Source organism: Thalassophryne amazonica, chromosome 8, assembly GCF_902500255.1.
Source record: "Thalassophryne amazonica chromosome 8, fThaAma1.1, whole genome shotgun sequence".
Taxonomy (NCBI): domain Eukaryota; kingdom Metazoa; phylum Chordata; class Actinopteri; order Batrachoidiformes; family Batrachoididae; genus Thalassophryne; species Thalassophryne amazonica.
The window spans coordinates 64,337,937-64,360,569 of NC_047110.1; the positions used below are offsets into that span (position 1 = coordinate 64,337,937).

The following is a 22,633-nucleotide window of genomic DNA, read 5'->3' on the forward strand; positions in this document are numbered from 1 at the left end:
ATTTATACACATAAGTGGGATACAGAATGTTCATAGATTGCTTAAATATAACCTGAACAAATACGTCCTAATCCCCCCTCCCAAAACACATGCTTTAAACATTAAAACTAGTCTATCAGCTTGAACACTACTTTGACTTGCTCTACATGCTTCAAATGCCACAGAAGAAATGAATACAACTCTGCGTGGATGCAGATACTTTTTAGATACGGGCATGTGCAATATTTGTTTCAAGGTGGCTCTTTGAATAAAAGCGAGGTCACATGGACTATGTCTGAAAAGGGCCAGAAAAGCTTAGTCAACACAAAAAGTGAAACAGCACCTTTTACGTGAAGGTGAAGACAATTTCTCGTGCATGTGGATCCCATGTCCGGGTGGCCGAGCAGGTTCTTCTTCTACAATGTCCCCCCATGAAGTTGTCTGATGCCACTGCTCTCGAGCTACATGAAAGTCAAAGATGTAAATCAACAGGCATAAATGTAAATAAATTCCTTTACAATGAAGTAGTTATCAAACAGCTGAGGAGTGCCATACCTTCGTAATCAGACACAATATCATTCCAGTCCATATTCATTCCACAGCCTACACTGCCGATGCTAGCCTGGAGTACAGAAATTTAATTCTTTAATGCATTATTTTATAGTTTAAAAGAAAATCTGACACCAGACCAAACTATTTTAAAGGACATGTCACACATTTAACATCCCAGTTAGCAAGACAACATAAAAGCACTCATGATTGTAAGACTTGCCGCACACGTGCTAATAATTAGTGCTCGTTGATGTATTTTATTCCTCTCACTCTGAGCGTTAGCAGGAGTATTTCAGGAAAACATCTCACTCGGCATTTTTCAGTGTGCGACGTACATTTTAGAATGGGCAGAAACATCCCGATGACTGACACACAGAGGGAAACGAACCTGCTCCGTCCAAAAACAAAACTTCTGAGCTTCGTTTGAAAGTGATGGCTTGGATTTACAGACAGGAGATAACACACTTCACCCCGAAACTCTTAACTTTTTCAGAGCGTGGATTTTTGAACCTAAATTGTGGTGACGTGCTGTTTGTGTGGATGCTGGTTTACTGAAGCTGTGTACATGAACGTGGGGACAGCTCCATGATACTGTTTTGAACAGACTTCCTGACAGGGAAATGGATTTGTTACATTGGAAGAAGTCAGAATACATTATTTCCAGGAGTTAATGTACTTAACATGCCATAATCATGACCGAATTAAAAGCAGAGCAGCAGCCAGCGATCGCGCATGTGTGGGGGGCTTTGATCATGTGGAGTTTACATTTGGAAATAAATCTACTTCTGGGTGGGTCTAGCATGCTCAGATTTTCCCCATTTTATGTTTTGTGGAAGGCTTTTTTTTTTTTTTTAATTTGAGTGTGAATTTGGAGCTGGAATGTGTGTGTGTGTGTGTGTGTGTGTGTGCGCACGCGCTGTGCAGCTGATGAGATGGGGAGGAGCTCCTGCTGATGTGAACATGAATGTCTCCACGAAGTTTTCCCCCCTGGCAGCAGATATATTTTTTCTTTTTTATTGATAACAACACTCAATTAATTGAGCACAAAGCTGAGCCTCGAGCAGAGATCGTTATTGACAGGCTGCATTTATGGCTCATGGCCACAGGTGCACTAAACCTTCTCAGAATTGTTGCATTTACCGTGACTGCATTAAAATAAACAGTTTTCACTTATAAACAAATCATCATAACACAACATCACACTTATGGCAACTTTGGAATTAATCTGTGCCTCAGTGTTAATGTTAACAGCTACATTCCATTGAAGCACACGCTGGGATGCTTCTAATAGCTACACTCAACAAAAATATAAACGCAACACTTTTGTTTTTGCTCCCATTTTGTATGAGATGAACACAATATCACCATTTTCCTCAAATATTGTTCACAAACCAGTCTAAATCTGTGATAGTGAGCACTTCTCCTTTGCTGAGATAATCCATCCCACCTCACAGGTGTGCCATATCAAGATGCTGATTAGACACCATGATTAGTGCACAGGTGTGCCTTAGACTGTCCACAATAAAAGGCCACTCTGAAAGGTGCAGTTTTATCACACAGCACAATGCCACAGATGTCACAAGATTTGAGGGAGCGTGCAATTGGCATGCTGACAGCAGGAATGTCAACCAGAGCTGTTGCTCGTGTATTGAATGTTCATTTCTCTACCATAAGCCGTCTCCAAAGGCGTTTCAGAGAATTTGGCAGTACATCCAACCAGCCTCACAACTGCAGACCACGTGTAACCACACCAGCCCAGGACCTCCACATCCAGCATGTTCACCTCCAAGATCATCTGAGACCAGCCACTCGGACAGCTGCTGAAACAATCGGTTTGCATAACCAAAGAATTTCTGCACAAACTGTCAGAAACCGTCTCAGGGAAGCTCATCTGCATGCTCGTCGTCCTCATTGGGGTCTTGACCTGACTCCAGATCGTCGTCGCAACTTTGCACAGCCATTGAAGAGGAGTGGACCAACATTCCACAGGCCACAATTGACAACCTGATCAACTCTATGTGAAGGAGATGTGTTGCACTGCATGAGGCAAATGGTGGTCACACCAGATACTGACTGGTATCGCCCCCAATAAAACAAAACTGCACCTTTCAGAGTGGCCTTTTATTGTGGGCAGTCTAAGGCACACCTGTGCACTAATCATGGTGTCTAATCAGCATCTTGATATGGCACACCTGTGAGGTGGGATGGATTATCTCAGCAAAGGAGAAGTGCTCACTATCACAGATTTAGACTGGTTTGTGAACAACATTTGAGGGAAATGGTGATATTGTGTATGTGGAAAAAGTTTTAGATCTTTGAGTTCATCTCATACAAAATGGGAGCAAAACCAAAAGTGTTGCGTTTATATTTTTGTTGAGTGTATGTCACCTGTCGGAAACACACGAGTACTTTGTTTTCGGAAGTCTCCGTAGCCGTTTGCTGCGCATGCCGTATACTTTGAAACCGGTCATGGAAGTACACAAAGAAATCCCAGTGCAGGTATCGACATTACCGCTTGTCTGATTGCCCGGGACAAGTGTAAAATGTGACTGGACAAGCAATAGCTCTAAATCATTGTCCAACCGGACAAGTGGCATTTTTTTTGGTTTAAAGCGTTCAAATTCTTTATTTTCATCGCTCAGAACCAAAATACCTGACCGCCGCATTTTTATTTTCTTATTTACATCACGTCTTGTCTCGCACCTCGCAAAAAAGCGTCTTCGGTTTTTCCTGCCACTCTCCATGCAGCGGACAATCGGAAAACATAATGTGTGCGTGAGACCACTGTATGGAGTGTGTGTTCATAGTAGAGGATGACATTTTTTCGGGAATCCCACGGGATGGGAGTCAACTTTGCTATTTATCACGTGATTGGGACAATAAGGGATTAAAAATTCGCGGGAGCAGAAACCAAGGTTTTAGGCAGCGAGCCATCCTGCTGTCATTTGAGCGGTCAATTTTCGAAAAAGACGCCAAAAAATAGCGGGCGGCTTTGCTTAAAGCCGTCTAAAATTAAGACTAGGTCCGATCGCTGCAGCCGTCTCTGTGTGTGTGCGTGCGAGAGTCGGCTGGCAACGAGGAGGGAGAGGAGAGAGAAGAGGGGCGGGGGACGGGGGGGGCCGAGTGCAGAGTGAAACACAACACAAACTGTGGTGCTGCCTTTATTTCTCTCTGGACAGTTCTGACAGTACGTCCTGTTCACACAGTGTGCACGTGCCGGTGACAATTATACTGAAATTATGAGATGAAATAAATTGGTCAAAATTCCTTAAAATGAGAATATATGGATGAACAGACTAAAAATCACACACACGTGTGTTTAAAAAAAAAAAACTGATGTGGAGAAACTCTGCAGTGATGTTCAGAAGCAGAAATCACATAAAGCAGCTGAGAACTCTAGCTGAGAACTTTAACAGGCTGTTATTTTCCACAGATATTTATTTTAGATCAGGGGTGGCCAAGTTTGGTCCTCGAGAGCCACCTTCCTGACACTCTTAGTTGTCTTCCTGCTCCAACACACCTGAATCCGAAGACAACTAAGAGTGTCAGGAAGGACACTCTTAGTTGTCTTCCTGCTCCAACACACCTGAATCCAATTCGGATTCAGGTGTGTTGGAGCAGGAAGACAACTAAGAGTGTCAGGAAGGTGGCTCTCGAGGACCGAACTTGGCCACCCCTGTTTTAGATGACTTAATGTAGTTGTTTAATAATCAAGCACAAAACGTGACTGAGGAAATGAACTGTAGTCAGAATAAAAATACAAGCCGCTGATTTTTATTTTTCAAAATTATTAGGCTGCAGCTCTGCGTTTCATTTATTTCAAAATAAGTTACTGCTTATTATTTTCAAAAATCACAAGTCAAATCAGTCTGCATTGTTCAGAGTTTGGTTTTTGTGTTTGTTCTACTAAAAAGTTTTAAAAAACAATAAAATGTTAACACTTTTCCTTATAGCAGTTCTTTAATTTCAGAAATGAAACAGAAACAACCACAAATAAAAAAGTAGGGACTGTATGTAAAATGAAGATAAAATAAAAATGTTGTTATATTCCCAGTTTCTCCACTCACACCCACAGAAGCCAAACATTCTTCCAAAGTTTTGTCTTGGTGGCTTCCCTCACTTGTCTTCTTCCAGCATGGACATTTAGTTTTTGAGAACTTCCTACCTGACACAGATTTACCATAAAGTACCCCACTGTTTGTATTTCTGAATGATTGATGTACATAAAGTCTAAGAAATATTCAATAAGTTGGAAATGTTCATGTATTCATCCGCTGACATTTCCCAAGAAAACTGGCTGTAAATATTATTAACTAATTCTTCCATTAACATTAAACTGCCCCGTCCCAACCTTATTTTCTTGGAAAATGCTGCAGGCCTCAAATGTAGGAATGGATATATATTAACAAAAAATAAATAAAAATAAAGCTGATCTCACAAAACATGAAATATGTTGGTTTCATACAGTCTGCAGTTCCAGAAATAGAAGACAAAGTAAATGTCAGGATCATTATGTGTCCATCACCACATTTTTAAAAACTATAAGACCACAGGCCATGCATTATTTGTGTTTTGTGTCTTTTAGTGACTTTTTAAAAAAAATTGGATTAAGGCAATAAGTACCTCCCTGTATTACCACACATGAACTGTTTCTGTTGCCACATCTGAAATAAAACTGCAAAATTTTACCACCCACACAGGAGAGTAACAGTATTAACATTTTCAAGAAGTGATATGTCACAGCAAAGTAGATGTGATCAATATTTAATCTGAATCTCAGTCCCAGAAAATGTTGAAATGTAATTTTTTTTTATTTCAGCTGCAATTCATATGTTGGAATATTAAAGTTACAGTACTTATAAACAAAAGAAGTATGACAGATTTTTATTAAGTGGCAAGTCAGAGCAAAGTATATGTAATAAGTATTTAATTTGAATCTCACTCACGGATTGTCTGGACAACCAGCTTTTCCTATAGGACAAGTAAACTGCCAGGGTTACTTGTCCTATGGACAGGTACACTACGAGGTCTATTAGAAAAGTATCCGACCTTATTATTTTTTTCAAAAACCATATGGATTTGAATCACGTGTGATTACATCAGACATGCTTGAACCCTCGTGGGCATGGGAGAGTTTTTTCACGCCTGTCGGTTACGTCATTCGCCTGTGGGCAGTCTTTGAGTGAGGAGTCGCCCACCCTCTCGTCGTTTTTTTCATTGTTTAGGAATGGCTCAGAGACTGCTGCTTTGTTTGATCAAAATTTTTTCAAAACTGTAAGGCACAACTGAGTGGACACCATTCGATAAACTCAGCTGGTTTTCGGTAAAAATTTTAACGGCTGATGAGAGATTTTGGTCTGGTAGTGTCGCTGTAAGGACGGCCCACGGCGCCTGACGGCGATCTGCGCTTCGAGGCGGCAGCGTCTCGCCGTTTCAAGTTGAAAACTTCCACATTTCAGGCTCTGTTGACCCAGTAAGTCGTCAGAGAACAGAGAACTTTCAGAAGAAGTCGGCATGAGGAGTTTATTCGGACATTCCATTGTTAACAGACAAGAAGAACGTGCGGGCAGTCGCATGTCGGGCCGGACCCGACCGCGGGGGGTCGCGACAGGAAGAACACCTCCGTTTGAAACCTTAACGGGCAAGTTGGAACATGCCCAAGCTGTTAAACAATTTCTCAGTTACTCACTTGTTGAAAGCCAGCAAAAGCCGCCTGAATTTTACAAATGGTTTTCAACACGGAGGTGTTTTTCCTGTCGCGGCGCACACAGATTCGCCGAGTCGTCACGGAAACGACTCGGCGAATCTGCACGCACGTCTTTCATTAAAAAATGTCCTTAAACAGTGGAATGTCTGCATAAAGTCCTCATGCCGGCCTCTTCTGAATCTTCTGTTCTCTCACGACGTCCTGGGTGAATTAAGCCTTAAATTAGGATGTTTTCAGGTCGAAACAGGCCGACAACGGCGCCTGGAAGCGCTGCAGGACGTCCCGCTCTGTAGGAAGTCCTTACACCAACAGAAACACCCCATAATCTCTCATCAGCCGTTAAACTTTTCACCGAAAACCAGCTTAATTTCCCGAATAGTATCCACTCGGATATTCCTCACAGGTCCAGAAAAAGATAAAAAGATAAAGCAACGCGCGCCGTCTGGAGCACCGTGTGAAACAAAGGAATTCAGCCGAGAGGGCGGGACCACATCTCACTCAAGGCCTGCCTACAGGGAAATGACGTCACCGACACGCGTGAAAAAAGTCACGCATGCACACGAGGGTTCAAGCATGATTGGTGGAATCGCACGTCATTCAAATCCATATAGTTAAAAAAAAATAAAAGGGTCGGTTTATTGTCTAATAGACCTCATAAAAAGCTTAATGTCAATGCCTGCAGTGGATCATCGGATGGTTGCTAATAGCCTAAATCTAAACTGTTACAATTTCAGTGCGACATGTCCTTTAAAATTGCTGGGCTAATCAATGGTGCTAAATACTGCTCATATTAATGAGTATGATAATGGGTAATCTTACAGAGAAGTCACTTTCATTGTCAGCCTCCATGTCGTTCTCAGCCTGAATCTCTCTGGTCAGCTGTTCCTCTTCAGCAATGGCGCTGGCAATCGCCTCCTCATTGGCTTTTTCCAGTCGGTCAGCCAGCTCCTCTTTCTTGGCCAGGACCTCAGCCATGGACTGGGGCTAAACATAAGGAACAGAGACCACCTCACACACAGTCTGGCACATTTCATGCACAGTGCACACACATCAAACCACACAATCATTTTAGTAATAATGCCTAAAATGCCTTTGTAAAATTATTTTGGGTTTTGTTGTTACTTTGTCAAGGATGTGTTGGAAATATTTTTTGCTCACCCTTATGTAAAAGGGAGGCAAAGCAAAAATTCATATCTTTGACTAAAAAGGACATGCCACAATTTCCATTTTTCTTGTCACAGACTATAATTTAAAGACAAGATTATATCTTAAAAATGAAAGTAAAGGATAAATATTTAATCTACCATCTTTGAAAATACAGACAAATATAGTGCATTCTGATTCACTGTAGCACATGCAAGACCCAAGGACTGAAAGGTGCACCATATGAATCTCTACAATTTTTACCACAAAAATCACAAGTGAGAAAGCATTCAAGTGTCATGCAGAGCATGTTTACTGCAAGGATGAAGAGATGGTGGAAGGAGGCAAATGATGTAAGATTTAAATGCAATCAAACTCCAGTCTTACTTCCACTTGATGTGAGAATGAGACTGTCTTTAGTGCATATGAACTCTATTTTCAATCATCTTGTTGGAACATAACATTTTAACAACAGTGACCCATATTTGTTCAAATGTGCTTCAAATCTTAACGCATGTAAATGAACTGATCCACAACAAAGAATAATGTCGCATCAACATTCCTTCTGGAAGGCTCTCCTCTCTCCACAAAGGAATGCTGGAGCTCTGACAAAGTGACCATTGTGTTCTTGGTCACCTCCCTGACTAATATGGCGTCAGATCAGTGACAAAACCCTACATGCGTAAAAAATGCGTTCACACGTAGATATTAACTGTGCGCAAACTGTCGCTGCATGCGAGGACCAGCGCTTCTCCCACCCGCTCAAACTTGATTTCTGCTTGCGCGCAGAGAATTCCTGCTCACTCGCTTGAAACTTATGGCACTATGGGATCCAGGCTGGTACTTGCTCTGCTGTGAGTGACCGTCTCTGGAGAGCGAGGTTTGATTGACAGCCTTCCTCTGACGCAGAAGTCAGTCGGAGACAACGGCGTTAAGCGATTATCACCTCATTTCTGCTTAAAACTTCACTCCAGTCATCATCTATCTCAGCGACAAATCTCTGAAGCTTCTGTACAACAATCATTTCCACATAAATTCAGCATTATTTCATAACAAATTACATAAAGTCCTAAAATTCACCACCTGCAGGTCTGCAGATGAGTGTCAGGAAGTGATTTTTAGGACTTTCTGTAATTTGTTATGAAATAATGCTGAATTTATGTAGAAATGATTGGTCCTCGTGCGCGCGCAGAGATCATTTGCGCGCGCGCAGTGATTATTTGCACATGCGCAGTTAATATCTATGCGTTAACGCATTTGTTACACGAGTGGGGTTTTGTCACTGATCTGATGCCATAGACTAAGGCCCTTCTCCACCGAATGCTCAGTTTAGATGGGTGGCTAGCTCTAAGAAGAGTCCTGATGAATCCAAACTTCTTTCATTTTTGGATGATGGAGGCCAATGTGTTCATTGGGACCTTCAAAACAGCAGAAATGTTTCTGTACCCTTCCCCAGATTTGTGGCTTGAGAAAATCCTGAGGTCTACAGACAATTCCTTTGACTTCATACTTGGTTTGTGCTCTGACATGCATTGTCAACTGTGGAACCTTATATGTAGACAGGTGTGTGCCTTTCCAAATCATGTCCAATCAACTAAATTTACCCCAAGTGGACTCCAGTTAAGCTGTAGAAGCATCAATGGATCAATGGATGATCAATGGAAACAGGATGCACCAGAGCTCCATTTTGAGCTTTAATGCAAAGGCTACGAATACTTATGTACGTGATTTCTTAGCGTTTTTACTTTTTAAAAAATTGCAAAACTCTCAAAAACTTTTTCCACATTGTCATTATGGGGAATTGCGTGTAGAATTTTGAGAGCGAGAGAGAAAAAAGAATTTCATCCATTTTGGAATAAGGCTGTAACATAAAAAACATGGCAGTGCAGTGTCACTGCATTTACCTGGGGGGAATTCAACAACAAATATTTTCTTTTCTTTCTGTTGTCTGCAGGAGTTAGTGCATGTGCGCATCCATGAGCTTTTGAAATGACCGCAAGCTACCTTTGACACCATGTAATGCATGCAGACAGTGTGAATGCTGACATCAGTAAGACGTCTAGCAAATCACTTCACAGGTGTTATCTGGCTACAAAAGCAGTGTTTTTAGATTTAGAATTTCTCACTAGTTTTTATAAAACTAATAACAGATTTAGACAGAAACAGTTGTTCCGGATCATTTTTCGCCATGTTGAATTATTTTGCTCGAGCTCACAACCAGCTGACATTACACTGTCTGTTCATTCTGAATGGCTGTCACCATGTGCTTCCCAGCATCCCTGGCGCAAGCCCCCATGTGATCTATGATGTCGCTATCACAGACTGTATGGATCACTACTGCAAGTAGGTCAATGCATCTGCTCTTTTGAAATTTTGCCCTTAAGGGGAACTATTTATTAATTTTTTTCTAGACAATGTGAATTTGTTCATATTGGCAATGTCATATTGTGATTCCACTTTTAAAAAGGCCAAAAAATAAAATTATAGTGGTGCCAAAGAGAATTCTTTTTATGACTTAACTCTTAAAAAGCTCAGTGGTGGTATCGTACTTTTAAGGGAAAGTAACTTTCACTGAGCATTTAGAAAGGGTTTTATAGCTGTCTACATGAAATTGTGTGTGTGTATGTATGTATGTGTATATATATGTTAGGGTGGTCCATAAAAATGGTCAAAAAATTTTTTTTTTCAAAAAACTTCGTCTCACCCTCTAAATTTGTTGTACCTAACATAAAAACACATCATGTACAATTTCAGAAAACTCTAATAATTTTTACTGGTAGCACAGAGCCCTTAAAGATTTTGCTCGCAATAACTTTGTCATATAGTATGGTCATTTCCAGATATTTCCAAATTATTTCTGTCAGTTTAATATTGATATGTCAGGACAGAAATTATGGCAATACATTGGAAAATCAAATCTTTTCATATCCCATAAAATAGTTAACACTAAAACATGAATTGTGAGATGCAGTTCTTCTCGTACATGTATCATGCTCCTACAATACCTACATACTGGGGTAGCGAAGATTTTGTAACAATCAAACATTGCATTTTCATTTTATTGATGAAATACTTTCATTATTGATAAATTTAAATACGTTTATGCTTTATATATTTCCACATATATTTTGATCTAGCCCCAAACAATAATATTCTTTATGCCTTGCAGTACTTAATATTCAAAAAGGTATGAATCAGCACAAGAACCAATTATACAGCTGTGTAACATAAGAGAACATCCTTTACATGATAATGATATTTAAGTTTCTTGCATCATGACCAAGACTTGCTGCCGTTTCAGTCAGAATATAGGTGGCACTTCTGTCTGTTGTTTTGGTCCTATCCAATGCTGCTGCAAGTCCTGGAGTTACAACAGCTTTAATTTTACTGGCTTTTTGTGGCACTGGCATAACAAATTCTTCATCTGGACTTTCTGTGTTCTCTTCACTCTGGCTGGAGACAGTGTCAGGTAGTGAGACATTAGATGGTCCAGGCTCCTCCAGTTTCTCTTTGTATTTTGCTTCTGCAGCTTTCCTTTTTTCTGCTCTTTGTTCTTTGGCAGTTTGTATTTTATCTATGCCTGCCATGCATCCCCTTCTACCTTTCTCTCGCTGAGCAAGTAGGAACTGTCTGTCATCTTCAAACTTTATCGTTGTTAGGACATCCTGATGTGCCATGTCAAACAAGTCCTCCAAAGATTCACAAAACACTGTTTCATCTTTCTTCTGCTTGTCTGTATTGCGATTCTTGGTCTTTTTCAATGTTTTCCATTTTCCGAACACCTTTTCTAACTTTGTGATCAGATGCTGCTTTGCCCTCAGTGGGATTCTAGCTCTCTCCCAAAAAGGAATTGCCATGTCTATAGAGGTCACAGCAGCATCATGGACAGTTTTCTTCAAATCAGTGTGTTTGAAGAAAAATACCTTGAGTATTTGCCCATTTGAGGGCAATTTGTTTCCCTTTATTTCAGTCGGTGGAACCAATAAGGTATACAAATGTTCTACTTCTAGTAGCTGACATGTTTTACTGAAGTTTCCACTTAATGGTTAAGCATGTTAAGTCAGCAAGTGTCTCTTTTTACATTTATCTCATGTTAGATTCACCATCACCAAAGATCTGAAAGAAAAGAAGCTGTGAATTGAAGCAAAATTTTCAGCTTGTAGCCTAAAATAACATTTTTGAAAGTATGTTGTTTGTGAGAAATATTTAAACCCAGGTATAGTTTTAAATTGAATATAAAATTATACTTTAGTTACACTCGGATGGTTAACTTCTATCCTCTTTATAAGTGATGTGATTAGATACTGGATAATGGATAACCTATTGCACGGGCTCTCGGGCAGTGATAACTGATATATTTACAACCTTCAGCTTTGATGTGCTACCTCTAAATATTAATGTATGACAAAAATATTTGGAAGGCTTTGTTTTTTCCCAAAGCATCATAAAATGAAGGGGTGAGAGTAATGAATTCCAACTTTTATTTTTTTGAACCACCCTTATATATATATATATATATATATATATATATATATATATATATATATATATATATATATATATATATATATATATATATATATATATATATATATATATATATATATATATATATATATATATATATATATACACACACACACACACACGAGGTCTATTAGAAAAGTATCCGACCTTATTATTTTATTTATTATTTTATTATTTTTTTCAAAAACCATATAGATTTGAATCACGTGTGATTGCGTCAGACAAGCTTGAACCCTTGTGCGCATGCGTGAGTTTTTCCATGCCTGTCGGTTGCGTCATTCGCCTGTGAGCAGGTTTTGAGTGAGGAGTGGTCCACCCCCTCGACAGATTTTCATTGTCAGGAAATGGCGGAATGATTTGGGCTTTTTTTTTCCATCAGAATTTTTTCAGAAACTGTTAGAGACTGGCAGCTGGAAACCATTCGAAAAATATATCTGGCTTTCGGTGAAAATTTTACGGGCTTCACAGAGAATAAGGACTGTTACTACAGCTTTAAGGACGCTCGGCGCGCCGCGCTCCGTGCCGCCATAGAGAGCCACAATCCACCGGATCATTTCTAAACGGATGCCTCTGTGGAGCCGGGACCGTCGTGTGCATTTTCTCTGGTTATCACAAGAGCTGGACATCAACCATTTTCCGGCAGATTTCACTTTTAACAAGAGATTTTGTCATGGAAAGCCGAGCGGAGGCATGTAACTCCAGAATGAACAGTTGCGCCACTGGCGCCCTGTGCTTTGCACAGATGAAAGCAGGTTCAACCTGAACATATGTGACAGACATGAAAGGGTCTGGAGACAGTGTGGAGAATGTTATGCTGCCTTCAGCATATCCGGTTTGGTGGCGAGTCAGTGATGGTCTGGAGAGGCTAATCCATGGAAGGACGCACAGACCTCTACAGGCTAGACGATGGCACACTGACTGCTATTAGGTATTGGGATGAAATCCTTGGACCCACTGTCAGACCCTACACTGGTGGCAGGGGTTTCTGGGTTCTTCCTGGTACATGACAATGTCTGGCCTCATGTGGCGCGACTACTATGCACAGTTCCTGGAGGATGAAAGAATTTATACTAATGACTGGCCCCCACACTTGCCTGATTAAATCCAATAGACCACCACTGAGACATATCGTTTCAGTCCATCTGATGCCACCAAGTTGCACCTCAAACTGTACAGAAGCGATGATGCCCTGGTCCAGATCTGGGAAGAGATCCCCCCCCCCCCAGGGCACCATCCATCATCTCATTAGGAGCATGCCCCAACATTGCCATGCATGCATACAAGCACATGAGGGCCATACAAACTACAAAGTACCATTCTGAGTTGCTGCAATGCAATTTTGGCAAAATGGACAAGCCTGTCACATCAGTTTTTCAGTTTGATTTCAGGGTGTCTTTGAATTCAGCCCTATGTAGGTTGCCAATTTTTATTTCCATTAACCGATGTAGCGTCCTTTCTTTACTAACACATTATCCAGTCCATATCAGGAAAGATATTGAGCATGATATATTTTTTTTTTTTTTTACCCCCATTGAGATCTGATGTGTTTTCAAAGTGTTTCTTTAATGTTATTGAGCAGTGTATATATTGTAGAGTCATGTAACCACCTGGTGTCATGTGTGTATTTGTTCTGAATAAATCACCAACAAAACATCCACCAACCAAACGTGCAAAATTTTAGAATGCCAATGCAATTTAGTACTCATTATATGGGATCTCAGTATATCTGGCTCTATGAAGACACTACTACATTGCAGGAGAATCGCAACACACCACAACGATCTGATCTAGACTTGACAAAATGTTTTCAAGATCCACAAACTGTCACGTCAAGACATAACATCACATAATGATAGGACGACACGCTACAACCTGTAAGCAAGTCGACAATACAATGCTGCATATTACGCATTTTTAACACTATGAAATACATTTGGTCAATGATTACGAACCACTGATGCTGCTACAGGTGAAGCGAAAGAATGTCTGCGTCATATGAGCTTGACTGTGTCCTGGTGGTTTAATGCTGCACTGACAGCATTTTGGTGGTTCATGGCCATTTATTTTTATTATGCATCACAAAGAATGCTCATGAATAAGCAAGATGCTGTTATGAAACTGCCAGGACATTGACAGGATGAAGAAATATATCTTAATGACACCTGAAGATGACTGATCGTTTTTGAACATTTCAAAAAAAAAAAAAAAATTCAGTGCATCATGGGCCCTCCCAGTATGTGATGACTAATCAAAATAAGGTGCTCTATGTCACCAAGACGTCAAAAGGACTTCCCAAGTTGATTAGCATACAGCTCAGCATGTGTTGTGTTAAAAATCTTATAAGGTAGAAACCCCCACACCCACAAAATCTGTTGCTCAACCCGAAGATGCTGTACAATGTTGCCCATTTACCATTTAACAAATGTATAAGTGTGAAACACACTGGGTACAATACACACTTGATAGTGCTTTAAAACAATTATTATTATTAATACAAAAATAGAAAATTGTGAGCACCATCCTTGAATAGAAAAATCATCTAGTTATTTTTCACAGAAACTGGGGCTACGACAACCTTACACAAAACTATCCCATCTTGGCTGAAAATTTAGTCTGGTTTCTTACTGCTAACTTTGTTTAGGCGGTGAAAGATCCTTGGAGATCCCTGGCCCTCCCACCGTTCCCTCCCTTAGCTCCTCCATCTCTCAGCACTCACAGTAGAAAGCTCTGTGGGGTCCAGCACAGTCTCCAGTTTCACCGCTGCCATGGGAGTCTCAGTCTGTCCTGGAGCAGATGTTGCCATGCCCTGTGTCGTGCACCCTACAGCCCCACTGTCCCCCAAGGGTAAGAGTGCACCAAGCCCATCCGTCTGAGGTAGGTCAGGAGATGGGGACGGGGTCATAGCAGGGACCAGGTCTGATAAGGTAATGGCTGAGGGTGGGACTGAGCATGGATCAGGCTCTAGGGCTTGTGCTGGTGCAAGAGCTGCTGTGAGGGGAGGCGTGTCTTCACAGGGTGCGACGACACACTGCCCCATGTCTTGTGCACTTTCTGCTGGGGGCTGCACCGACATTCACACACAAATACACAATCTTAGTTAAAACATGCATACATACATACAGCAATTCATGATAGCAAAAACAAAAAATCCACACCTCGATACACACTTGAAAACACAAATCATGCAGGGAAGCTGGAAATGACATGCCCTAAAGACTTGATTACGTTCTTAAATCAGCCACTAGATTGGAAATGCAGATTTGTATTTCAAAAATCAACCAATGCCTATAACACACCCTTACCATGTGTGTCTAGAGGCATTGAAAGAGTACTGATTTCATGAGAACAAAAATGAGATTTCTAGCTTTTGAAATGCCAGTGTACAATCAATCGCTTTTAAGATGATATCCCTGTCTGGACTGTCTGTCTATGAATACCACCAAGCTCAAAACAAAAACAATGTGGCTGATAAGTAGGCTTGTATTACTATGCTCCCTGTGAATAATTGATATCCAGGGACTGCTCTGGTGGAAAGATGTCACAGGGTACTGAACCTCAGTACCTCAATGATGTGCCCGTCACTGGAATAACCAACTTCTTCCAGGGTATCAGGATCCATATGCAATTGCTGCTGTTCAGTATCTGTTTGGGTCCTGTCCTTGTCTGGAGGACAGTGAGGATGAAGCTGTTGCCCTTCCTGTACTTGCAGATGTGACCGTTTATCCTTGCTAACGTCCTGTTTTTGGGTGATGCGAGCCATGACAGGACTGACTTTGGCAACTATGGCAGCAGAGCGAGGCTTGGCAGCACGTCCACGCTGGACAGTTTCCCAGCCCTCAGAATCCTTACCTGAAAAACACGAGGAATTCTGTCAATAAAGAATAAGGTTAATTACAACTTTACACTTCATGTCAGAAGGAAACATTCTCATGGGGCATTCTGAGTTTGTGCATGAGGGAACAGCTATACCTGGTTTTTCTAAAGGCAAAGTTGCAGGCTGACTGGAATTAGGGAGGGAGTGATTGCATTTCACCCGGTCTGCCCAGCTGAGGCCTGTGTGGGAAAGCCGGGCTGCAGCCAGTGTGGGTGGAGGACCACTGAATATGAAACACACATACAAACAAGTGAGCTCATGCACAGTCTTTTCTGTCAGCAGGTATGATTTTCAATACTAAAGTGCAATTACAAAATGTCATATTACAAGATGAAGTGGCTCACATCCAACCTCTTTCACCATATGACAGAGACTGGATCCCTTCAGGGTGGTGTGGATAAGTCTGATTTTCACATAAGATTTGAACACTTCTGTAAGTGGTACTATATCCTCGATCTAACATATCCCTGGCAAAGCTACATCATCTCACTGTAATTTTTTACAGTGTGAAATCAGTGTTTTTTTGTGGACTTTGATGGTGAATATGTCAAAATGGCTAAAATTTATATTTTGCAAGGATGCAGTCACGTGACCAGTGTTGCTTATTAGGTGGACAGATTTTCCAAAGATATTTTGAGGAGGAAAGTGAGAAGTATTTTTTGAAGTGCATCTCATACAAACAGCACAGGTGAAGCCCAGCACAGCGCGAGAATGGTCGTCAAAACATGATGGATCTGACCACGGATTTTAACCTTTCCATTCATGTGGCCAGTAGAAAATTCTTAAAGCATGTTTCCTCTCCCAGCGTGGAACAGCCGCGTTTGTGGTTTGCACCACGGTGTTGCGCCATGCTGAGCTAAGATACTACGTGCTGAACACAGTCTCACTGAGGAAGCCGCTTCTGTGATCTCGGAGTTGGACAAAACATGATGACGAGCGACCGCTTTTAACAAGACAGCCGTGATATGAACCAGCTCCCATTCCTTTGAGTTACTGGCATAAGCTTAGCTAAAGCGATGGCTAAGCTAAGCGCACCAGGCGCCCCACTGTCAGTGATACTGGATCCACCGTCTGGAGGAGGCTGACGAAGGGACGTTGCTTTTCAGTAGAGCACCACACAGTGGAACAATTAAGTCTACATGGCTCTGTGTGAGAACACAGCAGGAGTGAAATCGGAGACACCACTTTGATATGAAATCATTATTATTCAGTCTTATTATGACGTATGCGATGATGTTTTGTTGAGCTTTTTTTCTGAATACACTGCGGGTTACAAAGAGGTAGAGACAGACATTTGTTGATCATAAAATACAATAATTCAATTTGAATACCAAATTAAAGCCATATTACATTTGGAGACAAAAACAGCCCAGATTGACTGTGCATACTGGAGTTGTCTTCTTTGTCTTTTGGCTGTTCCCGTTAGGGGTCGCCACAGCATTTCAATCATTCCCATCTCACCATGTACCTGGTCTCTGTACCTTCCTCTGGCACACCAACCACCTGCATGTCCTCCCTCAGCACATCCATAAACCTCCTCTTTGGCCTCCATCTTCTTTTCCTGCCTGGTGGCTCCATCCTCAGCATCCTTCTCATTATATACCCTGGATCCCTCCTCTGCACATGTCCAAACCATCTTAATTTCGCCTCTCTGACTTTGTCTCCAAACCGTCCCACCTGAGCTGTCCCTCTACTGGAGTAAATCTTGTTAATCCCCAAAACGTGAATCAGCTGTAAATCGTGAATTATCCGCAAGCTTTTTTTCCAGTTTAGGTAGTTTAAGGATTTCAGTTTACGGATCAATTACTGCAGGAAATCTTGATCGCAAACCCTATGACCACAAAAATAATATTTTTTTTTGGGAGGGCACAACAGCCGCTGAGGTGGGGAGGAGATTTGCGAGCAGCTCTCACTTCTGGTGTCAAGCGCCCGGTCCCGCTGGGTGTGTCCCACTCTGCGGACAGTGTCAGGTGAGAAGTTGACTGAGACGGTCCACCTGTCAAACTCACAAAGGACAGAAACCTCCACCTCAGGTAAACGTCTCAATAATCTTAAAGCTGGAATACTGGCAATCTTCAATAGATAAAATATAGTCTGAAGTTTAATATATATAAACTACATCATATTTAGAACCCATTAAAAATTTTGGGGAATTTTTAATTCGTGTGAACATACATAATTTGAGGGAAATCCATAGCGCATTTCGCTCCAGCGAGCGTCAAACCCTGCAGACGAATTCAAGCCGGAAGTGCGTCTGCAGATAATAACAGACTCAGATAATAACCATAACTGTACACCGTCAGACACCAGTCACCAGGCAACTCGCCTATCCAAAAGCAGCACTGCAAAATCCTCGTGAGTTCGATCGCCAGTCTTCTGTCGCAGTTGCTCCCAACGATCTCTCCATGTCGTTGATCTTCTCTTTTTCTCTCGCTCCAAATGACGTCTTTTTCTTCACTTTCTGTGTATATTGCCAGTCTTCTCGCTTTCTTCCACTTCTACTGTCTCTCTCCTCCATCTTGCCTTCTTCATGCATCGCAGCTAGCGGTGAAACCTCCCCACGTAACCTGTGACGTCACCCTGATGGCGTCCTGGCTTTCGAATTTTTGGCATGTGCCAATAATTCAGAATTTGCTTTGATACGGATGAATTTTAATCACGTTCAGACTAATATTTTGGGAATCCTTTATATTCACACTAAAACAAAATTACTTTGGTCCCCATCAAAATTCTAACAATCGTCTCAATTTCAATATGCTTCCTGGCACTCCAGCTTTAAGAGAAACATTGCAGAAAAACAAACAACAGTAGTTTATAACCTCAGGAAGGTAGACAATGAGCTACAACCTTATTTTTATCCATATGAGCTGTCCTCTGAGCCGAAAAAATAATATTGACCTGAACGAGCAGGCAGCGGAAAAACTGAAGCTTAGGGACAGTCTACAAAGTGCAAGACACCAGAAAAGACACCAAGACAAGACACCTGAAAAATACTCAATAAATTCAGGTTGGTGTCACCGAATTCACTGCACACATCAGTGGTCTCCTGCTAGTTACACTACAGCACTCAGTTTGGAAAAATGTCATTGTGAAAAACTTTGGACAACTTTTTTTATTGCTTAAATTTTCAAGAGAGTCAATGTTATACAGTGTAGTGACAAACTGTTTTGCACACATCAGTGGTCTCCTGCTGATTATACTACAGCACTCAGTTTGGAAAAAATGTCAGTGAAAAACTTTGGAGAATTTTTTATTGATTAAATTTTCAATAGCGTCATTGTTCAAAGGTGTAGTCACACAAAATCCACAGTACACATCAGTGGGGTCCTGCTGGTTATACTACAGCACTCAGTTTAGAAAAATGTGCAAAAATTGAATGTTAGTGATTTTGTATCATTAAATTAAGTCATAAAATGAGCAATAACATTCACTAAAAATTACATTTTTGCCCATTTTACCAAACTGAGTATAACCAGCAGAAGACCACTGATGTGTGCAGTGAATTTGGTGACACCACACCTGAATTTATTGAATATTTTTCTGGTGTCTTGTTTTTGCACTTTCCCTAAGCTTCCATTTCTCCGCCGCCTGCTCGTTCAGGTCAATATTAATTTTCCAGCTCAGAGGATGGCTCATATGGGTAAAAAAAAAGGTTGTAGCTCATTGTCTACCTTCCTGAGGTTATAAACTAGTCTTGTTTGTTTTTCTACAAGGTTTCTCTTAAGATTAATGATTCATTTACCTTGAGGGGGATGTTTCTGTCCTCTATGAGTTTCACAGGTGGGCCGTCTCAGTCAAAGTCCTTACATGATCACACTGTCCCTGGAGCGGGACATACCCAGCAGGGCTGGGCGCTTGACATCAGAAATGGCAGCTGCTAAGATCAACCCCCCATCTCACCGGCTGTGGTGACCCTCCCCCCCAAAAAAATCATTTTGCGGTCATAGAGTTTGCAATCAAGATTTCCTGCAGTAATTGACCCGTAAATTGAAATCCATAAATTACTTAAAATGAAAAAATATGTTTTGTTTTGTGAGACCCACGTTCACGTTTTGGGAGATATTTTTTCAGCATTCACATTTTGCAATTAATGGTTGGTGGATAATTCACGATCAGCTGATTCACGTTTTGGGGGTTAACAAGATGAACACAGGTGAAGTGACCTTCAGGCAGCTAATAGTTAGCACCTTAGGTTACGTCACTTCTATGGCTAAAAAGCTCTCTGAATCTCATTTTTCAGGCGCTGTATGGCTAATTTTATTTTTATCAGCTGCATCAGGACTCGCACAAGTTAAAAAAGAGTTGGAAGTAATGATTCATAATCTGATATATAATTTTTTTTTTTTTTAAAGATAGTGATGATTAGAATGCCATATGCCCTTTAAGTTCCAGTTATCTTCTCACTAGTTTCAGGTTGCATTCATGTCTGTAAATGACATGCATCTGTCTCATGACAAAGTAATCTCATTTTAAAGTAGAAACAAGTAATTATTGAACAATAAGAACGACAACTTGGATGTACCCTTCACAATACTCATGCCTCTATTCTGCTACAATGCTGCCTGTAAAGACACTTCAGCTGGAGACAGCGTCTATCTAAACTCCAGCACTCTCCACAGATAGCAGAGGATTGTACTGGGCAACAGTCTCTATCATGATCAATATCCATTTCCTGTAGTCTCCAATTACAGAGCAATGCATGTATTAAGCAGATGCTTCAGCAGTCTTTAACTGACACTTTCGTCTACACCTTCCGCTGAATCTGTGGCTAAAGAGTGAGAGGCTCAACAAATTGCATTAAACAAATGGATCACCATCAGCAATCAATGGCACTATTGCAAGATAACAGTCTGCAAAACCTATCCCATAGAAAATGAGTCAGGCATAATACAATGGTAATCAAATAAAAAGAAGTTGGTGTTGATATTTAAAACCAAATTCCTAATAATTTGGGGATGTGGGATTGAAGGAGTGCAGCAAAAGACAGGCACTTGCATCTACTACAACCGATGTAGTGAGAGAGACAGAGACGACCAAGAAAGAGAGAACCTACCCAAAGCTGAGGATACTGGCTGAGGGACTGGGTATCACATGACGTCCTGGAGACATTTTACGCACTTCCCAAGCTAATGAGGTTGGCCTGTACAATGTTATAACGGGAAACATTAAGTCACAGTTGTAAGACCGGGCTCACAAATCTGTAAATCAATTTGACATATTACATTTTTTTCAAGCAAAAATAGGTGACTATCTCTTAAAAACAGATGTTGGAAAATGAAAATACCCCAAAAATAGATGTGTTGCCGCCTAAAAACATTCATTATCAGGTTTGTAAGAGATTACCCATGATACATGGGAAGGAGCTGCTGCTCATTACGCAGCCTTCATTTTATTTTTTAAATATGTTTTGGGGGCATTTTGTACCTTTTATTGTCAGAGGCAGTGAGAGACAGTAATGAGTGAGAGATTGGAAGAGACGTATACAGTGCATCTGGAAAGTATTCATGGTGCTTCACTTTTTCCACATTTTGTTATGTTACAGCCTTGTTCCAAAATGGAGTAAATAATTTTTTTCCTCAAACTTCTACTCACAACACCCCATAATGACAATATGGAAAAAGGTCTTTTTTTTTTTAGTAAAAACAAAAAAACAAAAAACAAACTTGGTGCACCTGTCTTTAGGCAGTTCTGCCCATTCCTCTTTGCAGCACCTCTAAAGTTCCATCAAGTTGGATGGGATGTGTCGATGCACAGCCATTTTCAGATCTCTCAAGAGATGTTCAATCGGATGCAGGTCTGGGCTCTGACTGGGCCACTCAAGGACATTCACAGAGTGAAACCACTCCTTTGACATCCTGGCTGTATAGTTAGGGTCACTGTCCTGCTGAAAGATGAACTGATGCCCCAGTCTGAGGTCAAGAGCGCTCTGGAGCAGGTTTTCATCCAGGATGTCTCTGTACATTGCTGCATTCATCTTTCCCTCAATCCTGACTAGTCTCTCAGTTCCTGCCACTGAAAAACATCCCCACAGCATGATGCTGCCACCACCATGTTTCAATGTAGGGATGGTGCCTGGTTTCCTCCAAACATGACGTGTAACATTCACACCAAAGAGTCCAATCTTTGTCTAATCAGACCAGAGAGTTTTGTTTCTCGTGGTCTGAGAGTCCTTCAGGTGCCTTTCGGCAAACTTCAGGTGGGCTGTCATGTGCCTTTTACTCTGGAGAGGCTTCCGTCTGCCCACTCTACCATACAGGCCTGACTGGTGGAAATGTTTCTGTACCCTTCCTCAGATTTGTGCCTTGAGACAATCTTGTCTCAGAGGTCTACAGACAATTCCTTTGACTTCATGCCTGGTTTGTGGTCTGACATGCACTGTCAACTGTGGGACCCTATATGTAGACTAGGGTTATGACTACAAAACGTTTTTCCAAAACTTTCATTTTCCTGATGTTGCATTTGATGAACTTTTACCCATAGATCATTTTTTTGAAGTTTATTTCATTGGATCATGAAAAAACCTCCCGCACCTAGCACCACATCACTTTTAAAAATACACGAGTTTACACAATACTATTTAAAATAACGTAACAAGAAAAGAATTAACAAGTATGAAGAAATAACAAGAAAATATATACAAATAAATATTGCTAAAATATATTATTAAACAATAATGAAAAGAAATAAAAAATAACGGTAAAATAGATGATGGGGAGGTGATGGGCTTGAGTCCAGAAGATCATGGTTTCAAATCCCCACCTGACTGGAAAATCACTAAGGGCCCTTGGGCAAGGCCTTTAATCCCCTTTTGCTCCCGGTGTGTAGTGAGTGCCTTGTATGGCAGCACCCTG

General features: G+C 41.0%; 1 protein-coding gene across 3 annotated transcripts in view; it reads right to left on the reverse strand.

The window, feature by feature from the left end:
* Positions 1-22,633, reverse strand: part of scaper (S-phase cyclin A-associated protein in the ER) — a 234,050-nt gene that overhangs the window by 136,186 nt on the left and 75,231 nt on the right. For 2 of the 3 annotated variants that reach the window (XM_034176502.1, XM_034176503.1), the window contains 7 exons: positions 20,836-20,922; positions 15,878-16,005; positions 15,471-15,757; positions 14,625-14,969; positions 7,058-7,222; positions 535-601; positions 323-440 (listed from right to left, as the gene is read on the reverse strand). In XM_034176502.1, the coding sequence (XP_034032393.1) occupies positions 323-440; positions 535-601; positions 7,058-7,222; positions 14,625-14,969; positions 15,471-15,757; positions 15,878-16,005; positions 20,836-20,922 (1,197 nt within the window). The remainder of the gene's footprint in view (positions 1-322; positions 441-534; positions 602-7,057; positions 7,223-14,624; positions 14,970-15,470; positions 15,758-15,877; positions 16,006-20,835; positions 20,923-22,633) is intronic. The other variant, XM_034176504.1, reaches the window with a different exon arrangement.